The 23,322-nt window shown below is 43.0% G+C and overlaps 2 protein-coding genes across 3 annotated transcripts; one reads left to right on the top strand and one right to left on the bottom strand.

Moving 5' to 3' along the window:
• Positions 1-206: 206 nt before the first annotated feature.
• scarb2c (scavenger receptor class B, member 2c) lies at positions 207-8,762 on the bottom strand. Of its 2 annotated transcripts, none has more exons than XM_084693750.1 (12): positions 8,307-8,762; positions 7,668-7,825; positions 6,886-7,030; positions 6,494-6,685; positions 6,216-6,307; positions 5,846-5,965; positions 5,063-5,241; positions 4,742-4,860; positions 3,773-3,846; positions 2,540-2,591; positions 2,232-2,384; positions 207-1,958 (listed from the first exon to the last, which is right to left on the bottom strand). In XM_084693750.1, the coding sequence occupies exons 1-12, from the start codon at positions 8,427-8,429 to the stop codon at positions 1,917-1,919; spliced, it is 1,449 nt and encodes a 482-aa protein (XP_084549876.1). In that variant the 5' UTR covers positions 8,430-8,762; the 3' UTR covers positions 207-1,916. The 2 variants fall into 2 exon arrangements, with proteins under 2 accessions (XP_084549876.1, XP_084549877.1); XM_084693751.1 differs by lacking the exon at positions 8,307-8,762 and adding an exon at positions 8,171-8,254.
• A 620-nt stretch (positions 8,763-9,382) lies between these two features.
• stbd1 (starch binding domain 1) lies at positions 9,383-12,427 on the top strand. The gene is made up of 2 exons (XM_084693264.1): positions 9,383-9,813; positions 10,189-12,427. The coding sequence occupies exons 1-2, from the start codon at positions 9,546-9,548 to the stop codon at positions 11,823-11,825; spliced, it is 1,905 nt and encodes a 634-aa protein (XP_084549390.1). The 5' UTR covers positions 9,383-9,545; the 3' UTR covers positions 11,826-12,427.
• The last annotated feature ends 10,895 nt before the right edge of the window (positions 12,428-23,322 follow it).

The following is a 23,322-nucleotide window of genomic DNA, read 5'->3' as shown; positions in this document are numbered from 1 at the left end:
TGGTTAGCCATTCTCACACACCTACTGATCAGTTTTGTACCAGGTACAGCATTGTCTCAAGCAAACAAGCTGTTGTCCCTGTACTGCATGTACCAAAGATCAATATCCACGTTTCTTATCAGGAACAGCACTAAACCACTGGATGTTACTTTATCTGTGTGATCTACAATGTTTGATGAAGGAAATACAGACATAACAGAAACAACTTGAAGTACATTGAGTTTATTGATATGTCGTTTGTAAAATGTGCAGCAATCGAGCCTGTATTTATTTGTAAATATGTTACATGCTGGAGAGTTTGTAAATATTGTAAAACTTGTGCAGATGCTTTTTTATGTTTGTAGAAAAAGTGCAAGTACAGTTCTTTTAACAGAGCAGAATTACGACATGCTAGATAAATACATATCCTGAAGCATTTAAGACAATAAAGATTATTTTCTTAAAACAAACATGGGATACTGAATGGAGCAATAACATTAAAACCCCAAACAGTAATGAAGTAGCAACAGGTAGAAGCACCCAAATTGTAATTGCTGTAGTGTAGTGACAAATATTCACATTTTAATTACGTCCACTGTTGTGTTTTTACAAATAGAAAACCTGCCAGTTTAAAACACGGGTTAAAATGTTTTTTGAGGTACATACATTTGAAATATTCTCCAAGTAAAAGATACATATCTTTGAACAATCTAGTTGAGGAAACTGGTTCTTAGAAGTTTGATGGGACAGCCCTCACATCTATCTAGTTTCCCTTAGAATTGTACTGAAGGACCGATTTACACACTACAAAACTGACCACATCCTTACTTGGAGGTAAAGTGTTCGATCAGGGTCAATTTTTTCAGTGCAGAGGACTCATACATATCAGTACATTAGAGGATAGCTTCTTCAATGAGTTTAACCATCAACCATTTTGTTGGCCTCACACTCGTCATCAGATGACATCAGTGATCTGAATGCATTCATTCGAAAGTTCTCAGGAAACATGTATGTCTATAATTTCTGTAATTGATAAGTGGTTAGCTTGTTCAGTGGGTAACTAAACCAAATTACCAAATGTATCAGAACACACCGATATGGATGAACTCAGTGGCAATAAAATCTATTTATTGAAAAAAATCCCGAAAAATTCCATCATCAGGCTGCTGAGCCTGCACCAGTAGTATAAAAATATTAAAAAGTGACATTACGGTGGTTGTGTAACAAGTACACTGGGCCACAGTGGAACAAAGGGGAACTTATTTCAGCACATTTCCAGATCTTGCTGACTGCTTCATATTATACAGTACAGTGTAATTTCATTAGAAATCTCTGACAGTCAGACCTGATCCTGACAGCCGGCCTATACTCCATCTATGAAATCATACGGAAAATAAACTCCCCCACATATCCTCACGCACGCATTATCGTTTCAATCATCTCATACGCACGCACGCACACACACACACACACACGCCCTATCGTATCAATTATTTCTTAACCTCTTCCCTAAACCTTTACCATTATATCGGGTTTTTGGGTAAACTTTGTTTCAGTTTGAGCATTTCTTACTTGAAGTTTTTGTACTGTTGATTTGGAATCATTTGTCCTCCTGTATGCGGACAGACATGATGGGGGGGACACTATTCATGTCAAAACACAGGTCTCGTAAACAGCCTGTCTCCAGTAAACATTTCAGAACTGTTGCCTTACAATTGGTTTCAAATAAAATTGCCATTTGAACTAAGCCATCAGATATATACTACATGAAAATGTTACAAAGTTAATGATAACATAAGAATATACACACCTAGAACAGGAGGTTGACCTTTCAGTCACCTACTTATAATACTGTATATCATGTAGTGATTCCAAAGTTTGTGGCAGGTTATAGCAGAAATCGGACGTGTTCAGCCATGACTACACGGCCTGTGGAGCTATGATGAACCAAGCAGAGGCTGGCGCTCAGCAGGGGTGCTCTGGAGAAGGACAAGAGAAAGAAAGAAAAAAAACTGATCAACAGCCAAATCATATTTTGGTCTTCAAATCATGCAAAACAGTATATTTGCTATGTGTTATTTTGGAGTTGAATGTAATCTATATATACATGTAGCTAATATATATATATATATATATATGAAAATATAATGAAATGTAATTATGAAGGGCTTGGGTGCTGGTGGAACAACATAACACCTCACAAGCCTTCATACAGCTTTATGGCAGAGTTACCTAAGGTCACGACCTCTCACCTTGGGGACTTGCTGACGACACATCAGCACCATGAAAACGGCCCCGAGGATGATCCCCAAGCCAATCAGCATAAAGGGAACGTTGACCACCACGTTGCCCAGAGTGACCACCACTTGCACCTTTTTAGCGGACTCCTCGTCAATGACAGCACTCTGTAGGGGGAGTTGAAGGATATCGTGTTGACGTTCTACAGAAGAGCTGGGGAGACATTCTTTCGCTGTGGAATACCTGCACACCCCGTTGAATGTTTTTGTTCTATTCCAAGTTAAACCGTTTTCTATACAGGCATGGGTATTGAGGTTATTACCTCATTGAGGAACAGCACAGGAAACACCACTGTCCTGACATTTCCGGTTTGGCTATAATGAAAAGAAGTATCCACATTACGATGGTACACAAAAACAGGGTAAGGGACTTTCAAAGACATGTTTCACCTGTAACACCATAGCACTGACTAATCACAGAACACATTCGATGAAAAATTATTTAAAAAACGGATCACTTTATCGAAAATCGAGACACTTTTATATTTATTTACAAGGCCATGTTTTTATAAACTTGTATCCTTGTTGAGTTGTAGATGTTCTGTCTCTGATACATGCAGTCAGCTGACCCTGCCATGCGTCACCTTGAGTTGGCCAGAGGAGCTTTTGGCTTTGTGCATCATTCACCTCCAACAAAATGGCTAATAAAGAAATAGCAATAAAGCCCATGTAAAAATATCAAACGACTTTGGACTTCACTTCAGAAGTGGCGTTTTTTGTTTTGCAATTCAAATGGTGTTTGTCACATTGCTTTTAAACAGCGATATGCAAAGAGCCCAGCCTAAACAAAGAGTACAGTGCCTTCACGCTATCATGACACAATTATAATTGTGCTTTTGTTCTTACTTACTCACTCACCCTCTTTCTTAGACCCTCAATCTCTCTCTCTCTCTTATTTGATCTGTAGTTCTCTCAATTGTTTTGTTTAAATCCTGGCCATCTCTGAGCTTTGACCCTCCAAAGTTCAGTGATGATGGCATGATTGATCTACCATACTACTCATGACACGTCAGCAAAACGTTACTCTGTCTGAGAGAACTTTCTGTTAGAGGAATGACGCTCCTTGGTCTATTTTGGAGATTGGCATTCTGGGTCCACTGAGCATTCTCTGGTCAAAGCTGACCTCAAGGAATAAAAACTGGATTCCAACCAATCCAGGTCAACAAAAGACAACCCACCGTATGGGAACCGTCACAGGTCTAAACCACAAAACATGTAACCCTGCCCCCATCACTCTGGAAAAAGCTGAGTTCAGAAGAACTGAGATGATTCATCACCTCTCTAAAATGTCAGAGTTCAGAGGCCAAAATGGCTGGGTTTCATTTCCTGTGAAGTAAAAAAAAAATCTGAATTGCTCATTTCACGTCTTACAAAGTTCACCTCAACAAGTTCATTTAAGTCCCTTGTCTTTCCCCAGACTCGTTGTCTGTGTAACAGATACCTTGCTTAAGCTTGACAGTTGGGTTTCCCCAGACACTCGGGGAGTGGGTGTTTACCTGAACGTGCTGATTTTCTCAACGAACACGTTGACCTGGAGTCGTTTGGCCGCCTGTAGGATCACCCCTGTGAGCTGGAAGGACACATCACAACAACTTTTAAGACACAAATGTCTCATTCCCATTGAAAATATGTCATTAGAACTATTCGTTGTAAATACATCCATTAAAGTTCAATAGAGTCCTTAAACATCCTTGTGAAGTGAGTTACATTAAATCTGATCAGTCAATAAATGAATGATGCGCTTGGAACAATATCAAACTCTTCCCGCCTTGGACTCTCACAGTAAGATACCTCAGGCCCTAATGGACTTTGAACAAGCAGCAAAAGTGTTCTCACTTTCACAAACTAAATCAATGCACGTTCTCCATGAGGTTAGTCTGACTTCAAACCCGGGTCAGGTAGACATTGTATATTAAATACAATTTTTTTTTTAAAGAATCAGTTAATCTTTATTATGTCTGCACCCTGCGTGTCCACCTCCCTTGCCAACATCAACAATAGTGCTATAAAACTGGGTTTATCAGAGGGCAACGCCAACATGCTCCACAGCAGTGTTAGTGGTTCTCACCGTGTTACATAGAAAGAGAGATTACTGGAATATTCAGATACCTTATTGATGTTTCCATTTTATATCTTGTCATTTTGTATATATTAAGACCCTTTAACGAATGATTATGATTAAAAAGCACTTGTATCAAATCACATTATTACACATAATTAGCTGACAACATCTGACAAAAGCCCACATCCCAACAACAAGAGAAAAAAAAAATATATATATATAGATATTTCTGTTACTGGTGTTAAAATGCACCTCTCACAATTTGCAACCGCCTTCCATCCCCTCAAGCCAATGGGCTGAGGCTGAGGAAATGTTGAACTGTGGGAATGTGTTGGTCGGTTGTTCCCCCCCCTCTAGTGGTGACACAAGGGTACTACCGGTTCATGTTCAGAGTGGCTCTTACTGGGTTCACGTCAATAGTAGTCTGGTGCCGCTCCTTGTTAGGATACATCCCAAAGACGCCGTTGATGTACTTCTCATCTGCCTGGTAGAAATGTGGCGACGACATGATAATAGGTGCCCCTACGGGTTGAGATGAGACCACATCACAGTTACCTCACAGACCTCAACCATTCGACTGGCACAACGGATCCAACAGCATCATGCTTCGTACTTCCACCAAGGATTTATTTCAGGCATTTTAAAATAGTCCGTTATTGAACCCCGTCGTGATGCTCGTCGAGGATGAAGAGCGTAAAGGCAGGCTCCAGAAGCCGTGGCTCACCCTGCTTGCAGACACTGACGTTGAGCAGACCCGAGGACAGACAATTCCCCGGGGGCACACAAAAGCCTGCGTTGTCGGGGTTCACCGTCGGGCTGGCAAACACCCGGCTGGGTGGCACGAACCGGTAGCCGGGGAGGCCTCTCACGCTCACCTCCTCCTCGAACGTGGCAAACAGAGACCTGAGGAAGGGAGACGCGGTCCAACACACACACATCTTTGTAGAATCCAAACAAGTGTTCCCTAATATGGAGGGTCGAGTTTACCTTAGCTACTAGCCGCTAGATCTTAGGTCACGCGGCGCTCGAAGCACGTCTACAATCCTCATTGACTTTACTCAGTTTTGACCTTCTCGCCATGTTTATTCCCTGAGTCAGCAATGGGTCTTACACACAACAATAAACAGCCTGAAAAGCATCCCAAGCTGGGTTCCAGTAAACTAAAAGCTTATCTTAAGTATTGACCTCATTCCACAGGATAATGCCAGACTGGCCGTGTCCTTAATCCAAGTGGCAGGCCTGGACACATTTAATTTGGGCAAACGGAACACTAAAAATCCCACTGGCTATGTGAGGCATGAACTCGGGAGATGTTCACGTCGAAGATGGAGGGAAATAAACCAGACCAGGGGTCACACACTTTTAGTAACACTAAATTTAACTGCCTTTGGGGAGGTAGCAGAATCCTCTAAGAAGTGGTGCCCCACAAAGTGCGTTGGGTAACCGCGTTACAGAGTGCTGGGTTGTCGGAGGTGTGAGGGGGTTGAAACGGCGCCTGGACTCCCACCTGCAGAGGTCCGACGAGAACATGTAGAGCGTCTCGTTCTTGGTGATGACAGGATGGAAGGAGGCACCGTTGGTGCCGTTGATCATGTTGCACTCGTCCGTGGACCACCACGGCAGAGATCTGCCCAGGGAAGGAGATCAACAACGGCACACGTCAACTCCACCCCATCTTCCCTCAGTCTAGAAACTTCTTCGTCCATTTTGAATTTCTCAATGAAATACTTTCTGAAGTGACCCTCATTCTGCGATTGACAGTACAGGCTATGGCGTAACACAGTGCCTAGTGTTACAACAAGATTGTTTGCTATGGATGAGACTGCCCCTCATTAGTTTTTATATTCTCAGGAGCTTGAACTTTTCAGAGACTTTACCTTTGACCTTTCCACTGTTCCACCTTGGCAAAGTCCCTATAACCCTGTTGGCCAGTCAGGAAAACATACTCCCCGTCATTGGTCGCGTTTGTCTGAGCGAGGAGAAAAAAAACAAAAACACACACTTCAAAACCAGCCTCTGTTTAAAATGAGTCGAAAAGTATCAACACCGAAGTTGTAACTGCATAATATGTCATCAAAAACAAGGCACTGATTTAGAAGCAGTTTGTTGATATTGTGAATCTTGTATAAAGCGTGAATAGAAGTTCAAAGCACACCTTGTAGAAGAGGCCAAACACATCATCTAAATCAGGCTGGAACAATTTGAGAGTCTTGAGCAATCCATCCTCATAGCCCCACAGTAGCTCTCCAACAGTGTGTGTGCTGAACAGTCCAATTTTATTGGACGTCATGTACGCCATGATGATATTGGCTATGATCGAATGATCCTTGAATTTCTCCATGACAGTCTAGGAGCAAACACAAATAAAACAGGCTGCCTAAAATTCCCGCAGAAAAGCATCGAGTGCAATAGACAGATCCTCCATGTAACCATCATGTCACAGTACCTGCCTGCACTGCTAAGATCCACTACATATAGGGTATTCGACTTGAAAAGAGACGCAGGGTTTTACTTTACACATAAGCAAGAGTGATCCTGCAAACCTACCAACGCTGGGATGTTCACTGTCCTCATTAAGTCACTTTCTAGGCCTACGGACATGTTGGCCTCAAATATGTAGGTCTTTGTATTCACAGCCGATACTTTCGTCCCGTTCTCCAGAAAGGCAATGTCCTCCATGGGCCGATACTCCCTGTGTAAGTTAACGATAGTTAGGATAGTTGGTTATGAAAAAGATGCTGATATAGCATACTTGGGTAATGTGCTGGTGAGGCAGATGAGAAATGAAAAATAAAACCAGAACTATCAAGTTTTTAAAATGTCTTTGACCTAGTAAACAAATGCAGCGCAAAAGAACCAGTGGCGTCTTTGAAACCATTCTGTGCTGTTCATATGATGGTGTAGTTATTGATATAAAAGATACTCAATAAGGTCTTTTAAGACTACGGTACAATGGGGCCGCAAATAACGGGTGAAAGTGTGAAAGGGAGGAATCACATGACTGCTGCAACGAAACAATTGCACAATAAAAGTGCTTGTCATCCCTTACAAAACCACAGTTAGTATTGGTTCCCTTCCATATCCCTGCAAATGTTGTTGTTCAAACCCTGTTCCGCTGTCACTTGCCCCTGAATACAAGTAAACATACATGGATCAACCGAGAGACTTAATAAAATATTCCATCTCGACTGTTGTAAGGCGATTCCATATATTCCTGTTATACCAACAAGGAAGCCGTGAATTGAACATGAAGTGCAAGGGAATGAGAGTCAAGGAAGGGTGCACTGTACGGAGGACAATTAGAGTTTAGATGATACTTCTCATCTCACCTGTATGTGTAGGGTCCTATCTCAACCACCGCAGGCCTGTCTCCATCAAGAACCTCTAAGGGATTGGTCAAATTAAAGAAGTAGAACTGCATGTAGACAGGAGGAGGGGGGTTCTCCCACGCCTCAAACGCCTCAGTTCCATTTCTCAGCACGATTTCCTAGGGGATCGGCGTGCAGTACGTCAGTCCATATACGAGCTAGCAACTACATTTGGCTCACATTCAATACAAGATTCCGCAGATAAACAATGTCATATCTGGCATTTGATACTTATTAATAGCCATACAATACTTGCACTTGGAACACTTGTTTTGGTTGGTTCCAAGCAACGATGGCACTCGATTGCATGAATAAGTACTCAATCATGCTAGATTTAACGCCTAAACCATACCAGATGTGACCAAATCAATTACTAACACTAGTTAAAACCAATGCATGTATGTGTACAACCAAAAAGACTAGATCGTGGCTTCTAAACATGGCTTTACTAGCTACCTACTTACTCATTTAAAACAGTGGGTTGTAGATAGTGACCTTGAAAAGCTCATTTTTATGAACATTTAGCTTCACTGAAAAGCTGTCAGCTATATCTTAGTGCTAAGGATAGCATTGGATAGCATTAGCTTACTGTACTCTTACCTTTTCGATTCTCGAGTACAATAAATTTTTGAATACCTCTGACAATACTAAAGAAATTCCTGTTATTAAAAGTAGAATGGAAATGAATCCGATACTGTAAATGCAGCAAAATTTCATTGACATGGCTGAAAAGTTGTGTTGCCCTTTAGCTTGGCTGCTTGTATTGTCACCGAGATGACGCTTTAGTTTTGTTTTGACAAGAACGCAAAGATTGTTTCCGTACACGAGAAGACTAAAACCGCCCCTAATTATGTCTAATAACAACGGTAACTCTTTTCGGATCAGTCTTCTACAGATTATAATGTGCTTTTTCCTAAACTATCTAAGGTACAGTCTTGCGTAGAACATGTTCCATAAACCACCAAGTAAGGTTGAGGCTATGGTAAGATCATCAGCGTAAGCGAAGAAGTAAAAAACAAACGTACTAAGATGCATTTAGCCGACGACTATCCACCATCTTTGGCTCACGTGACAAATACATCACCTATGCAACTTGTTTACACGGTCACGATATCATGCCAGAGAAAGGCTCTGATCATGCTTTTTCCTTAAAATAGCCTACTGATACAAAGCTAAGATCAGTTTTTGTGTTCACGTGTAACACAACCACTAGCATGTATTAATTTATCGTGTTAAGAACAGTCAGTAGGCCAAGAAGTCAGTCGGTAAATATGGTAATGTAGAACACATTGCGTTCCCTCTAATATCAACTTTTCCACTAGATGGAAGTATTTGCATATTTTCTAACAATCAATATTGCATTTGTTTCGCAATATAATTTGTTTCAACTGGAAACCAAATTGGAAACCACATCAAATTTCCTATTTTCCTTTGAGAATATACAAAATGGAAGTGGAAATACAAATGTGATGTACATAAATCACATTTGTTAACATAAATCACAAAATAGCATTTATTAGATGGCCCTTATACTGTAAAGTAAAGGTTATTGTCCATGATCCAGATAATTTGCATTAGGCATTTCTCTCCTGATATACCTGCATGTAATTGAAATGTGGCAACGCTATTGTTTTCTGTACTTTTCAGATCGAAGAGGTCTTGATTGAATCAGAGATCAAGGCAGCGAATTTAATTGGCAGATAGCTCACCTGATGCGGAGCTGTGCCGCAACAAGGGGTCACATTCCAACGTGCACGAGGCAGAGGAGAAATAGCAGCACATTGGTCACCAGATTTGCTTCAATTTAGACACCGGTTGTGTTGATCGCTGAAAACCACAATGGCTATCAAGAAGAGTAAAACGGTTGCTCTGGAAGGACGCAGTGATTTGACTTCATTGTTTTCTTTGATTGGAAGGTATGCTCCGGCAGCGGCTTTGACTGTTTTTGCCATGTTGTCCTTATGGGCTGCAGTCATCATATACAGAACCGTAAGCAGTAGAAGAAGGAAGGCTGGTGGCATTGTGCTTGTAACGGAGAAAGACGCAGTAAGCCCAGGAGGGATAACACCGATAGAAGAGGAAACCGAGTCGAGTGTGGAGTCAACAGGTAAAGATGCAATTTACTTCATAGCCTTATGCAGTTTATACTCTTAAAATTGATACATCAATGACAGCGGCAGATTTTGTACTTGGGTTAATAATGTCTTCTGCGTGGAGAGGAAAACTGTTGCGATGTAGGCGTTCAAACCTGCACACGTGCTTTAAGTATATCAATGTTATAATGCTTGTCGTTGCCTGTGACTGAAAGTACACGTTCCAGTATTTTTTTTAATGAGTTAGGCTAAGCCAATACGTGCAACCACAAGTCGTACAATAAATTTCCATCCTGACAAATCGGAAAACATTAGAAATGGGGTTGAGCGTTGTAATGTATCCAGTAACCCTGTTAATGTGCGTCCCTTTTTTCATCATTCTGTTCCAGAGCCCAGTGATGAGGGGCTACCAGAGATGATGTGTAGCAAAAGTGAAAGCAATCTTATGGAGACCAATAGGAGTAGTGATGCCTCCGAAGATGACGAGGCTGATTGGCTTCCCCTTGAAGAGAATGATCCTGGCTTTTTACCTGAACACAACAGTGAACCGCCAGAGAAGTGTCCTAACCATGTTATCTATAACTCGGACCAACAGGAGCCAGCCAGTGACTGTTCCTTAAGTGGCAAGACCAATGTAACTGGACGTCTATCCAGGATGGAAGTGCAGTGTCAGTCTCAGCACAGTGTAAAAGAGTTTAGCCTGTCTTGGCATTGTGAAAGTACTGACACAGAGGAGCCAGGAATACACCATCCCCATGCTTTAGACAAAGCAGAGCCGGAGGAAAGACCAGAACACGCTGATCATCTCCCAGAGCTGGAGAATGGAGACGGGGATCTCGAAGGACTTCAACATGGCCAGGTGTATGTGAAGCAGGAAGTGGAGATCTCCAGTCACGAGTTGACGACAAAGGAGGAGGCCTGGAAGACTGGCGCCATTGTGAAGGATGGTAGTCCCCATATTCCACATGTCAACAGAGACCAGCTTGTGCTTTCATGTGTGGAATATGTTAAACAATGTGAAGTGTCAGATGCGTACCTGCCTGAGTGTGTCAATGACCCAATAAGTCAACACATTGATTGGCCTGAGGTGGTGATTGGCCCCCAAGAACCACTGGTTGACCAACCACGACTGAAGGACAAGCCACATGAAAGTCTGGAAGAAGCTCCCAACCAGGACGGTCTTCATTTCAATGCGATCGATCAGCTGAACCAGCTCTTGGAAGAAAGTGATAGAAATTGTCTTGTTCAGTTGAGTGCGCCAATGGAGGCTCATAATGGTCTTGATGAAATGGGTGAGCAAATATTTGAGCCTAGCGTGACCGGTTTTAACAATGCACTGAGTGAGCTGACAGAGGCTAGAGTTGCAGTTACCAGTATGGTTGATCAATTGATGCAACCAGCAAGGGGGAGAAATCCTCTAGTGGTGTTTGAGAAAGTAGAGACGGTTAAGAGCTCGGATACAGAGGAAGAGGTATGTTATGAGAAGACTGAGATCAACATCATGGAGGCCACAATGGATAACAATGAATGGATGACTGTCGACATCACAGAGGAGACCGTGAGGATGGTCCCTTTAAGGACCAACTCGCCCTTGGCAGCACTCGCTGCAAGGAAATGCCTTCAAGGACATGAACAGGACACCAATAATATGCCAGTGGATACAAATGACCCGGGTTCAACTGATGGAGACGAGGGGAATAAGAAGGTTCTGGTTGTTCAGCCCCTCCCCCAAATGATCCACGTGCGCTTCAGTGTGCACTACCTCACCACATCCCCCCGCCAAGTCTTGGCCGTGACGGGTGACCAGAAGGAGCTAGGGAGCTGGAAGAGCTATCTTCCGCTGGAGAGGGCCAAGGATGGGTTCTGGGCCAACTCAGTCAGCCTGCCTGCGGACAGCCAAGTGGAGTGGAAGTTCGTCCTTGTGGAGGAGGGTTGGGTCAAACGATGGGAGGAATGCAGCAATCGCCACCTGGAGACAGGCCATGGTCAAGATGTTCATGTTTGCAAGTGGTGGGGCTACCTCTGAGGAAAATACTTTTTACTATTTTTATACAGAAAGGTTTCCTAATTCAATGCTTTTACTTGGGGATAACCATGCTTTAGCAATAATACAAATATATGCAATTGGCACCTCTTAATGTCAGTTACTGCTTGTGGAGTTGAGTACAGTACAAAGCTTGAATTTAAACTCCTGTACAGCAGTCAATAATGCACAAGAGGCACTTTTGAAATTTGCAATAATAATCCCAGCTATAATTACTATGAGAGGAGTAACGGGTATATCCTTTTTTTAAATATTAAACTACGATGTGCTTGTTGTGACACTTCACTAAGTCAGCGTTTGATATTCTTGTTCAAGTTTCCTTTTTGTTTGAATTAATGTTCTGTCCTTGCAGGTTTGATTTGTGGTGCCCACACCTTGGTGTTAAAGTTCTTGCTGTTTGTCTTGTTCTTGTTCTTTTGTCACTTTATTTTTTCTCTCTTTTGAACACTGATTTATAGAATTGTCTCAATCTAATGTTCTCCTAAAATTATGCAATATTGTGGTGTCATGCTACTCTTGTGTCTTTAAGGTGAAGTTGTTGCTTGTATTTGTGTGTGTATTCAATAAAAACTGTTTTACATCAATGCCAATGCTGGTTTTGTTTACTAAAATATTGCTTTTGTTGAGGACATCTTAAAACTAGATGTGAAATGCATTGCTTTAAAGTAACTCTGGTTCTCTTTCACTAACCATTTCATGGGATTGCAACCTGCATCAACAGGCAATTTGTAAACGTATAAATGACTTTTCTCCTTATTTCAAAGTGTAAAAGGAAATAATGGTAAACGATAGACATCCTATTGTCTTAGGCCTTTCAAAGTATTCAGTGGCCAGTATAGCCACTCTTTTCAGGGACTCACGAGCAGCCCGTCCATAGAATGTCTTTTTGTTCATTTTAGCTTTAGCAGCCATTACAGCCTTGCAGATGCTGTTCAAATAGTTCCCCCCCATGGAATATCTGTCTTGAGAAGGCTTGGCAAGTTCTCCATTGGGTTTAAATCAGATAAGGGGGCTACGTCACTTTTGAAGCCTCTACTGGCAGGCCAAGCAGGAGTACTTGGATCCTTGTAATGGAGCTTTATCCTGCATAGTCTTAAACGCTGATGACTTCTTCTTGGACCACTCTTTGAAGAAAGTGTTTTCCAGAAACAGGCTGCAGTTTTTAAAAGTTCATCTTCAGTCCACCTGCAACCTGAAAAGCTGCAACAAGCTCATCAGCCCGACACTATTACTCCACCCGCACATTGCTGTCGCTTGACTCGAATTGGTGTTAATTGGGGAACCAGCCGCGGGCCCAGCTGTCTGGTCTATCAAGAGTCACTCATTTTATTGGCCCATAAAAGCTTGTATATCATGGCCCAATCTTGTCGCTTCAGCTCGACCCCCCCAGGCCCCCTGCCTCCTCATTTACATGTGCCCCCCCCATATTTCTAATAGCTTACCCCCCTCACTTTAAGAAGGGATCCCCTCAAAATAAAATTCTGGATATGCTTCTGGACTAGGTTGCACTTCTGAAAAATGGTAGCACTGGATGTTAAAGGTTTCCTTGTGGTTTCACGTTTAATTCTTCACAGGTCTTTTGCTGATGCTTTTTTTATTCTCAACATGTTTTTTTGTGACCTTGACTATTGTCAACAAACCACTTGATATTATATCACAAATATGCCAAAAATTATCTATGTCTGAACTGAAGTTGTTTGCCTCTTTAAGCCAAAGCTTCCCTCATCAACATTTTGGCATCACCTGAAATTGATTATACTCAGTTATTCAGATTGATGTGGTTGGAAAAAATATAAGATCTAAATATTGACTTGGCAAAAAATGTGTACGACGTGTATACTCTACTACATATTTTTTCAGTAGTTAAACTTTAATAATTATAACTAACCCATTGCTATACTGTCGTTTTTTCTCTCTCTAACAACAGTCGTTTTAAAATATTTAGGCCTGCTGTTTTCTGAAAGACCTGGCTGCTTTGGATGAGGAGGTTCATGCAGGATTTATTAGTCTATTTTCTGCCTTAAAAGCACTCTTTATCTGGTGCAGAGTCCCGTCTTAGATGGAAAATGTCAATGTGATTTAAACCTGCTCTTGAGTTATGCACTGATTTCAATGTCAGGTTGCCTGGCTTAAATCTCTAACCTTTTAGTTGCTTCTTTTTGGCATCACATTAGGTACCACAAATTATTTGTAAGTAAAGACTTTATAACAACATAGAAAATCTGAAATGTATGCGTCCTGAATCTGCTTCTGATAAAACAATTACCTATAGGTAGCCTAATACAATCTAATAGTCGCTATTGGAAAAAAAAATAATCCACTCCAGTAGATGTTAACCGAGAATGTGTATTCCTTTATTTGAAGAGCTCTCCATCTTTAATTAATTCTGTGAGTGAGACATGAGTGGAGCATGCTCAGTGTTCTGCCAGCCCTGTAAATGATTCATTTCATCTGCACTTAGGTTAGAATAGGTTATAGGGGTTGAAATAGGTTTTATGTGCATTTAGGGTTAGTATAGTGTATTATTTATTGTTATCTGTAATTTAGGAAGGTTTAGTATTAGGTTAGTATAGTCGATTATTTATTGTTATCTGTATATTTAGGAAGTTTTACTTATTTAAGCTCAGCATAGATGTAAATTATGTTTGTACTTTGTACTTATACTGCCAGGTGCTTGCGTTGTCTTGTCTTAAGAATTTCAGTGCCCAGTCTGACCTTGTGTTGTTCTGTGTACCTGACAAATAAAAGACTTAAACTTGAACACTGAGTGGGTGTGTGTTACGGTCAGACTCCAACCGCTAAACCTGGAGTTGTACACTTCCCCCTTGGCCTGAGGAACCTCGCTGGAGAACCAAAGTAAAAGGGAGCTGTCTGTATCGCTGTTGGAGACCTGATGGTATTTACAAAGCTCAAAGGGCGAGAGCAACATCCACATTCAAGGGCAGTGCAGGATTTGATGGCATGATTTTTCATGACATTAGTTCAATGACCTCATTTACAAAGTTTAGAAAAACATTTTTGGGTTGTCACTTTACTGCCTCGTTTCCATTGACACTCTTGAGGGATGGTGTTTGTCCAAGGTGACACCTGATCGACCATCTACAAACTTGATGTAAACGTATGACCGTACAACATTAATGATAGTCTGCTGAAATGTCTGTTGTGCTCATTTGAGAATGGAGAGTGTGCATGCTCATAGGGTGGCTGCATTCAAGGTAACCCTTTATTTGGACACTGGGCTTACTGAGCAGTCATCAGTGAAACAGTAGTGTCGGTTACACTTGTCAGTTTGCTGGCTGAAAGGTCGGGTCAGAACAGAGTAGTGTTGACATTCAGTGAGGCATGCTGGAAAACCCGTGATCTCCTCATACGAGGACAGACTGTCGATTGAAGTGTGAGATTCTTGTTGTCGGACCATTTGACCCCTTTCACTCTGTGGAGGGGAACAGAACAGACACGTTTACATGACACCTTTTCACTTGTCTCAAGTCAGTGTGTGTGGGTGGCTGCATGCATGTGTGGTGTGTGGACTATAACTGCTGTGTGAAATCCCCTCAAACAGATCCAATTCCAAAGGAGATTATATGAACATTTGAGAATATTTGAATCATATATGATGAACCTCTTGTCGATCATTGTTTTAACTGTGTAGAGCATTGTGTCATAATGTTGCCAGCCTTTGAGGAGGACTTTTAATAAAACATACCACTCCTCATAGTGCAATATCGCCATGACTACCACTGACCTTCAGTGGGGACAGTCTATAAAAAGCTGAACCACGGTGAAAAGAAAAAAAACAGGACACACAAATAGAACCAACAGTATGACTCTCCAAAAGAATTCCTTTGGTGCCATGGTTTCAAGTACAATGAAATGCAATGTCCAAATTTCTGTTTAAAGAGGCTGAATCTGCAATGGGAACCCATCAGTGTTTCCAAGAAATGACCTGGAGTTAGAGCCACTTAGTCAATGATGTCACATTTCCCAAATGCACTGCCCCAGCGCAGACTGTGTCAGAGCCCTTGAGCAGCATGAAAGACATGGTCTGATCCGTCACTACTTACGCCTTTCAAATATCATTATGCTGTACCCCTATCATTATAGACCTCTCCATGACCTACAGTATAGCTCTTTGTACAGCAGGTGGGGCTGTTGGCAAAAGCTGGTGTCAATGTTGTGACGTAATGCTTGGATTGGGGGAATGTTCCCTTGTTAGACCAGATAACTTTAAGTTAAATTAAATTATTTGATATCAGCCTCTCTAAGCCATCTATTGAAGTCACGTATTTACCATAGCGCACAAATTCTGTCACATTTGTTGGCGTTCTAGAAAAATAAAATACAATTTGATGAACTTGACAGATGATCCACAACAAATGGACTTTTTCTGCAGCCACTGTTACTGAAGACACGGTTGTTTTTGTTATATATGCAAATATATTTCATCAAAAAATCTGTCTGTGTTTCAATACTGCCCCCCTCTGTACAGTGGTATCTGGTTGGGACGGATAAGAGACAACGTCCCATCTATTTAAGATACAACCATATTTATATTTCTTCATTAGGGCCCACAGTAAATGGTACTTTTAACATGAGGTCATCAGGACATGCTTTGACTTGTAGCAGATGTACATTAGGGAGAGCTCTAAACATGATGACGTTATTAACTCACCATGGCGCCCATTGCCAACACTCTGTGTGTCTGTCGTTTAAACATGAAGTCCGTAAGGGCCATTCTTAGGCCACACGGGTGTGGTTTCCATTCCACATTTCCATTTCCACATAAAAAAAAAATTTAATCTGTCCCAATTGGACTTGAAAAGAATCAAAACATGGCTTTTGCCCCTTGTCAAATTGCCCCCAGCTGCAGTTAGAACAGGAAAATAAATGTCCAGTCTAACTGTGAAAACATTCTTTCTCTTTTACCACAGGACACCAGAATCTAATAAAACGGAACCCTATACCCTTTGCTTCCCTTGATTGCACCCCACTGAAAACATTGGTCTGAGAGATTATTTGTCTCTGAGATGACTGAAATTCATGTTCATCTTGTGAGGCAGCACACTACCTCCTCATCCTCTCACCACAGCTGTGGGACTGCTGAAAAGCCCAACACTCATGAAGCCGAGCCAAACTGTTCCTGACTGGTGTATGAAGACCAAACAATGTTCCTAAGTGGGACTCTGCTTTGAACTCAAAACCCTGGACATTGTTACCATGAGACACTCCTGCTGTGGGTATCAAATGACCTCATGTCTGTTTCAGGGGCCCCTACAGGGTGAGACCTCATCATTGCCACATTAAAATGATAATCAGTCATCCTCAACTTTGAAATGTTCACCAGTCATCTTCGACTATATATAATATTATATAATATATTATTATATAATATTTCCAGCTCCAATGGATACCGTATCTGGATTGTAAGTGAAATATTTGATATATAACTGAGTGATATCTGTTTACAGTCTTTGTAATAACACAGATCTAGAATTTGGGGGGAGGGAAATCTCTCTTTATTACGTGTCATCATCTCAATTGTAATTGTCAATCAGAATATGGATCATAATCATCACAAAGGGACACATAGACTGGCACTGTGTGGTAGAATGTTCCAGAGCTGTAGCCTTCATTAACACTGCATCAAGAAGTGTGTTCATCAAAAGACAGCATTGACTGCTGACACTTCAATTAGCACCTCCCTGGTCATAGCAGTAGAGAGGGGCCTGAAGCTTTCTGACCAAGACTGAGGAATCCCCTGCCCTGCCCTGCCCTGCCCTGCCCTGCCCTGCCCTGCCCTGCCCTGCCCTGCCCTGCCCTGCCCTGCCCTGCCCTGCCCTGCCCTGCCCTGCCCTGCCCTGTTGAAACAAACCCTACCCAAGAGCTGATACTTCAAGAGAGTGTAGGGCTAAGTACTATAAATAAATACAAATGGAGATCTACTTTTTTAACGTGAAAGCTTAGCAGTTTTGCTTATTGCAAAACCATCTCACATTGTAGCATAGAGAGGATACTGCCAATAGGGGCACAATAACATAGGAATGCAGACCAATACTTCCTGTTAGACCAGTACTGATGTCCTAGTGAAATAATGATGAGTGAATCCCATTAAAGTATTCAGTCTACTTATAAAACTGCCATAATGTATTGCAGACATCATACAAACCTGACCTCAATATGAAAAAACACCCTCCGGGTGAAAATACAATATCCGAGCCTTTTCATCTGTAAATTATTAGTGTTGGGTGTCAACGATTCCTTTCATGGCTTCTCTGCTCAACAGGTATCTTTACACTTTTTGGGGTGGACATAAAAGAATATGGATGTAGTCATGGGAAGCCCCCCCCCCCCCCCCGCCCCCACCACACACACACACACACAGATTATAATACCCGAATTTAACATGAAGAATGCTCCCTCCAGCCCTAGAGATGAAACTTCGACGAAATCATCATCATCATCAAGTAAACTGACCGTGGGATACAATGCTTGCATCGCATAGAAAGTAGAAAATAAATAAATAAAACAGTCATGTCGTTCAATAGACAAAGACAGGTCGGTATTTTTGACTCGACAATGGTTTGACTTATAAAGAAGCGGGCACTGCAATGAATCAGTCCCCACACACATGCGCATTACGCGCCACCTCATCCATTGACTGTGACGGGACTACACTGAGGAGGGGGGAAACAAAGTTTTGCATCCATGGGACTGACTGAGGGAAGTTAAAATCGCATCAAGGGAGCAAGATGAGATCGTTGCGATTCGCATGATTTCTGCAGCAGACAAATCTCCTCAAATGTTGTTGGGAAATCTACGTTGAAGCTTTGAGTAAAGTACGCAAAACAAGTGCTGAAATCTGGTGGGCAAAACTTTTTCTGACAGTGCAAATTGACCTAATCTCGCTTCGACCAAGCTCACAGCGAGGCAAAGAGCGCTCTCCTTTCTCCCAACCCAGTGGATTGTAGCAAATTCTATTGTGATGGTAAAATAAAGTCGGAAGAGGGAAAGGGCTGACAAACGATTAAAAGTAGCCTAAAGTTATACTACAGGAACTTGTTAATCAAGTATATTTTTGTTTTTTACATTGGAAATGTTACACTTTTTGAATACTTTTTATTTAGTAACTTTTTTGTGTTGACTGTCAACAGAATGCACTGCGGTTACAAATTATGTTTCACTCGCTGCTCCACTTGGTAATGCGGGGAAACTATTTATCACATAGGAGTGGACATTCCTTGCTTCATTTGATGCGGATTTTAAAAAGAAAAGGAAAAGGAATATTTTTAAACATGATTTTTTCTCTATTTATCCTTCCTCGTTACTAATGGACTGAATAGGAATACCCGTCAGTCCGAACCTTTTCTCCGTCTTCTCGATTATGGATAGCAGTCTGTGCAGTTACAGTACAGTCATCCAGAGAGGAAAGTCGGTTTTCGTTGAGGTTCGTCTCCAGGGTGGGGCTCCCTGGGGTTTCACGCTCAAAGGTGGCCTCGAGCATGGAGAAGCACTAATAATCTCCAAGGTAAGGTATCAGGTGTTTGTTCTACTACACCTGAATTCCTCATTCCCTACCAACGTTGGCCCATCACATTGAGAGTCCTTCCCCTTGAAGAAAGCTGTCAAAACGTTTGTGAAGTGTCTATGGATGTATGTATTAGATACAATCTCCTCTTCGTCATGGTTGTAGAATTTAGATTAATACTTGCTTGCACTTTTTTCATTGCCATAGAGCAGTTACAGCAATTAGGTAAACATGGATTTTTGCTCAGTTTACTATCATGGCAACTGAGGTGCCATGTCCAGTAGGAAAACATGCTGGAACTGAATATATCTGATAAAAGTTAATGTTACTTTGTCCATGAGCATGATTATGAAGTAATGGATCAAGTGGCTTCAAATTAGACTGTATCCATTCAGAACCATATTTATTTGTTCCTATAACATCAGTCCTAAAAAAAAGATCTTGTCCAAACAAGGCCCAATCAACAAGAATTCATGACCTCATCCTGAATGGGTCTTTTCAGCATGACTGCTTCCCTGGTAAACCTCTTTGCTCACTCAAACAGAAGCATGACTACTTATCTGCTGTCTCATGGTTGGCACAGTCTGGTCATACATGATCTCAACCAGGCCCTGTAGACTGCAGACTGGATCATAAGTTGTTGTTGTTGTTTTTGTTGAAGGGGTGTCAATTTTTAAACCCTGTTCTCATCACTCATCCTTGAAATGTCTTAGGACTGACACCCTCCTCTGATACGGGTTGTGTACGTGAAAGGTAGGGAGGAGTCGTTTGGTCGAGATAAGCTCATTGTTTTGGGGGGTTAAGGGAACAGACTGATGTTAAATAGAGCCCTGTAAGCTTTATTTCAGAAAGGGTACTGATTTACATTTTACATTTAGCAGACGCTCTTATCCAGAGCGACTTACAGTACAAGTACAGGGACATTCCCCCGAGGCAAGTAGGGTGAAGTGCCTTGCCCAAGGACACAACGTCATTTTGGCACATCCGGGAATCGAGCCGGCAACCTTCTGATTACTAACTGATTCCGTAACTGCTCAGCCACCTGACTCCTGACTGATTCATGTCAAGATGGACACTCCACAAGTCGATGACTTTGATTTTGAATCATTTACCATCGTGTACTCTATTGAAGTCTGCGTTACTATGAAACAAGTACAGAATATCAGCTGAAATGCCAGACTGAGAGACACACAGCAGCTGCAGCCATATTTGGGGATTTTTGATTCAGAGAGAAATGCCTCTGTCTGGGCAAGCCCAGTGTCCAAACAGCCAGGCATGTATGGCACAATGCTGGCCAGTGCTGTCTAACCCATCACAAATACAAGAGTGATGGATGAAGGAAACCGTTAAAAAGATCCCACAAGGTCAGAAGAATCCCAGGAGCTTGTTGCAAGTGGTTCTGTACACGGAAATAAACGGAAGGAAGGAAAACCACATGGTATTGGGATGCACCAGCGACAGCATGACACAGCAGATTAGATATTGCAGTGTTTTTTTCCGCCATGCTTTCACCCGGTGAGCCTCCGGTGGTGATAGCGTTGAAGGAAGGGGCAGCGTGAGGCCAGTGTTAGCAGGCAGGGTGTGGGCTGGTGGAGGGTATGGTATTGAGCGTGTCCTTTCAGCGCTTGGGCTTAGTTCTCTGGGCAGGCTGTCTAATCTGCCTGAGTGCAGAGATGTGGACCGCCGTGTCATCGCCTCCAGCCTCCCTGCTGGATCACACACACAGAAGCATATGCAATATGCTCCCCTACTGCCGACCCACCACTTTCCCTGCCTTCCCTGCCCCACTGTCCCTGCCCCAGGTATATCAATTGTGACTCGGGAGATTTAGTGCCTTTACTGCTACTGATGGTCAGAGATGGTCAATCACGGTTGAGTTGTTGGAGGGATCTTAACCTGGTCAAGAGCATCCTGGTCCTCCAGCTTCCTGGTCCTCCAGCCCCCTGGTCCTCCAGCCTCCTGGTCCTCCAGTCCCCTGGCCCTCCAGCCTCCTTGCCCTCCAGCCTCATGGCCCTGCAGTTCCCTGGCCCTGCAGTCCCCTGGCCCTCCAGCCTCCTGACCTTCCAGTCCCCTGGTCCTCCACCCTCCTGGTCCTCCAGTCCCCTGGTCCTGCAGTCCCCTGGCCATCCAGTCCCCTGGCCCTCCAGCCTCCTGGCCCTGCAGTCCCCTGGCCCTCCAGCCTCCTGGCCCTCCAGCCTCCTGGCCCTGCAGTCCCCTGGCCCTCCAGCCTCCTGACCTTCCAGTTCCCTGGCCCTCCAGCGTCCTGACCTTCCAGTTCCCTGGCCCTCCAGCCTCCTGACCTTCCAGTTCCCTGGCCCTCCAGCCTCCTGGCCCTCCAGTCCCCTGGCCCTCCAGCTCCCCACACACACCTCCTCTACAGCAGGGAAGGGTAAAATCCGGAATGCAGGCCAGGGTTCTGGCAGTGATCCAAGACAGAGAGAGAGAGAGAGAGAGAGAGAGAGAGAGAGAGAGAGAGAGATTGAGAGAGTGAGAAAAAAGGAATGTCAGCAACGGAATTTGCAAGAGCTCGGCTAGTCTGAAAAGCAACAAAAGAAGAGAGAGAGGAAAAAAATAGATAGCAAATCCAAACATACGTAGTATGTTTACTGAATACTGATTCTTTAAATCTCTCTCTTTCCTTCAGTGTTCATTCATGGGGGTTGTCTCGAAAAGCTGTGAATTGTTTACAGTGTATTAGCACTTTGGGATGCTGTCACTGTGACCTTTGGTTTGTGGGAGCGGGGTCAGAGAAAGGTCAAGAGAATTAGTCTTTTCACCCAAGTCCATATTAATAGATTCATTGTCAGACTCTTGGCAGCACATCTGTAATAAAGGACTCCCTTTCAGAACCTTTGGCCACCAAGTTAAGCAAATCATCCTCTCAGCCTTTTCTGCGGTCTCCAACTCTTTTCTACTGAGATAGTGTTAAAACTCCCTGCCTGCTTTTCCAAATTATTTCAAATATGTCCTGTTGTCTACTGTATCGCTCAAGTCATTTCAAGCTGGCAACAGCAAAGTTCATCCGGAAAGGCTTCAAAAGACATTGTACACGAAAAGCCTGTGAATAGAAGACAAGTCCAAAAAATCTGGCATGGTTATTTTCCCCATGTGTGCTCTTCTTTCAGCTGACCAAAAGCTTTATTTTTCACAGTATTTGAAAGAAGTTACATGCACCGTCTCATCTACATGAGGATAATGTTTGAGGCTAATACAGTCTTCAATGCAGAGGGTGGGAGGGATCAACAAACATGACCTGGCTCGTACAGTAAATGACAATATCCACGTTTCCCTGGGGAACGGCTTGAACGTTACCCCAAGCATGCGCTTCCCAGTCACCAGCACCACTCCTCAGACGAAGCGCGGGAGGCGGGGTCCTCGCTGACCCCCAACAGCGGCCACAGTCGTAATGAGGGGTGACACATTCCTGCCACACCTCCCGCACCGCGGTACGATGTGCCACTGGAGAATGCATCACGTCAACCCCGCGCAAATCTCCCAACTGAGGTAGCTGGAGCGAGAGAGCAATGTTTGAGAACCTGACCTCTGCACAAGCAGGAGCACCAACCGCTGCCCCCCCCCCCCCCCCCATAGCTATTCACATGTCATAATGATCCTGGTGACAGGACAGCAAATATCGTTTGGAAGGGTGGAGGGGGGGGGCAGTAGCAACTGTAAAAGTGCGGGTTTGACTCCAGCATGGATTGCACCTTGTTGATTTAAGTGCTGGCTTTTGTTTTAGGTGAATGAGGCGGTGTTCAATTTACTACTCTGTGTGTGTGTCCAATCTTTGTTTCCATAGGTCGAGGAAGGTGGGAAAGCGGACAGGTTAGAGCACCCCCTGCAGGTGGGAGACAGAGTGGTGGTCATCAACGAGGTGGAGCTGAGCGGCTTCAGACAGGAGGCCATATCTCTGGTCAAAGGCTCTTACAAGACTCTCCGGCTCACCATACGCAG

This window comes from Hypomesus nipponensis, chromosome 27 (assembly GCF_054491055.1).
Source record: "Hypomesus nipponensis isolate SF chromosome 27, ASM5449105v1, whole genome shotgun sequence".
Lineage (NCBI taxonomy): Eukaryota > Metazoa > Chordata > Actinopteri > Osmeriformes > Osmeridae > Hypomesus > Hypomesus nipponensis.
This window is presented reverse-complemented; position numbering and strand designations above follow the sequence as displayed.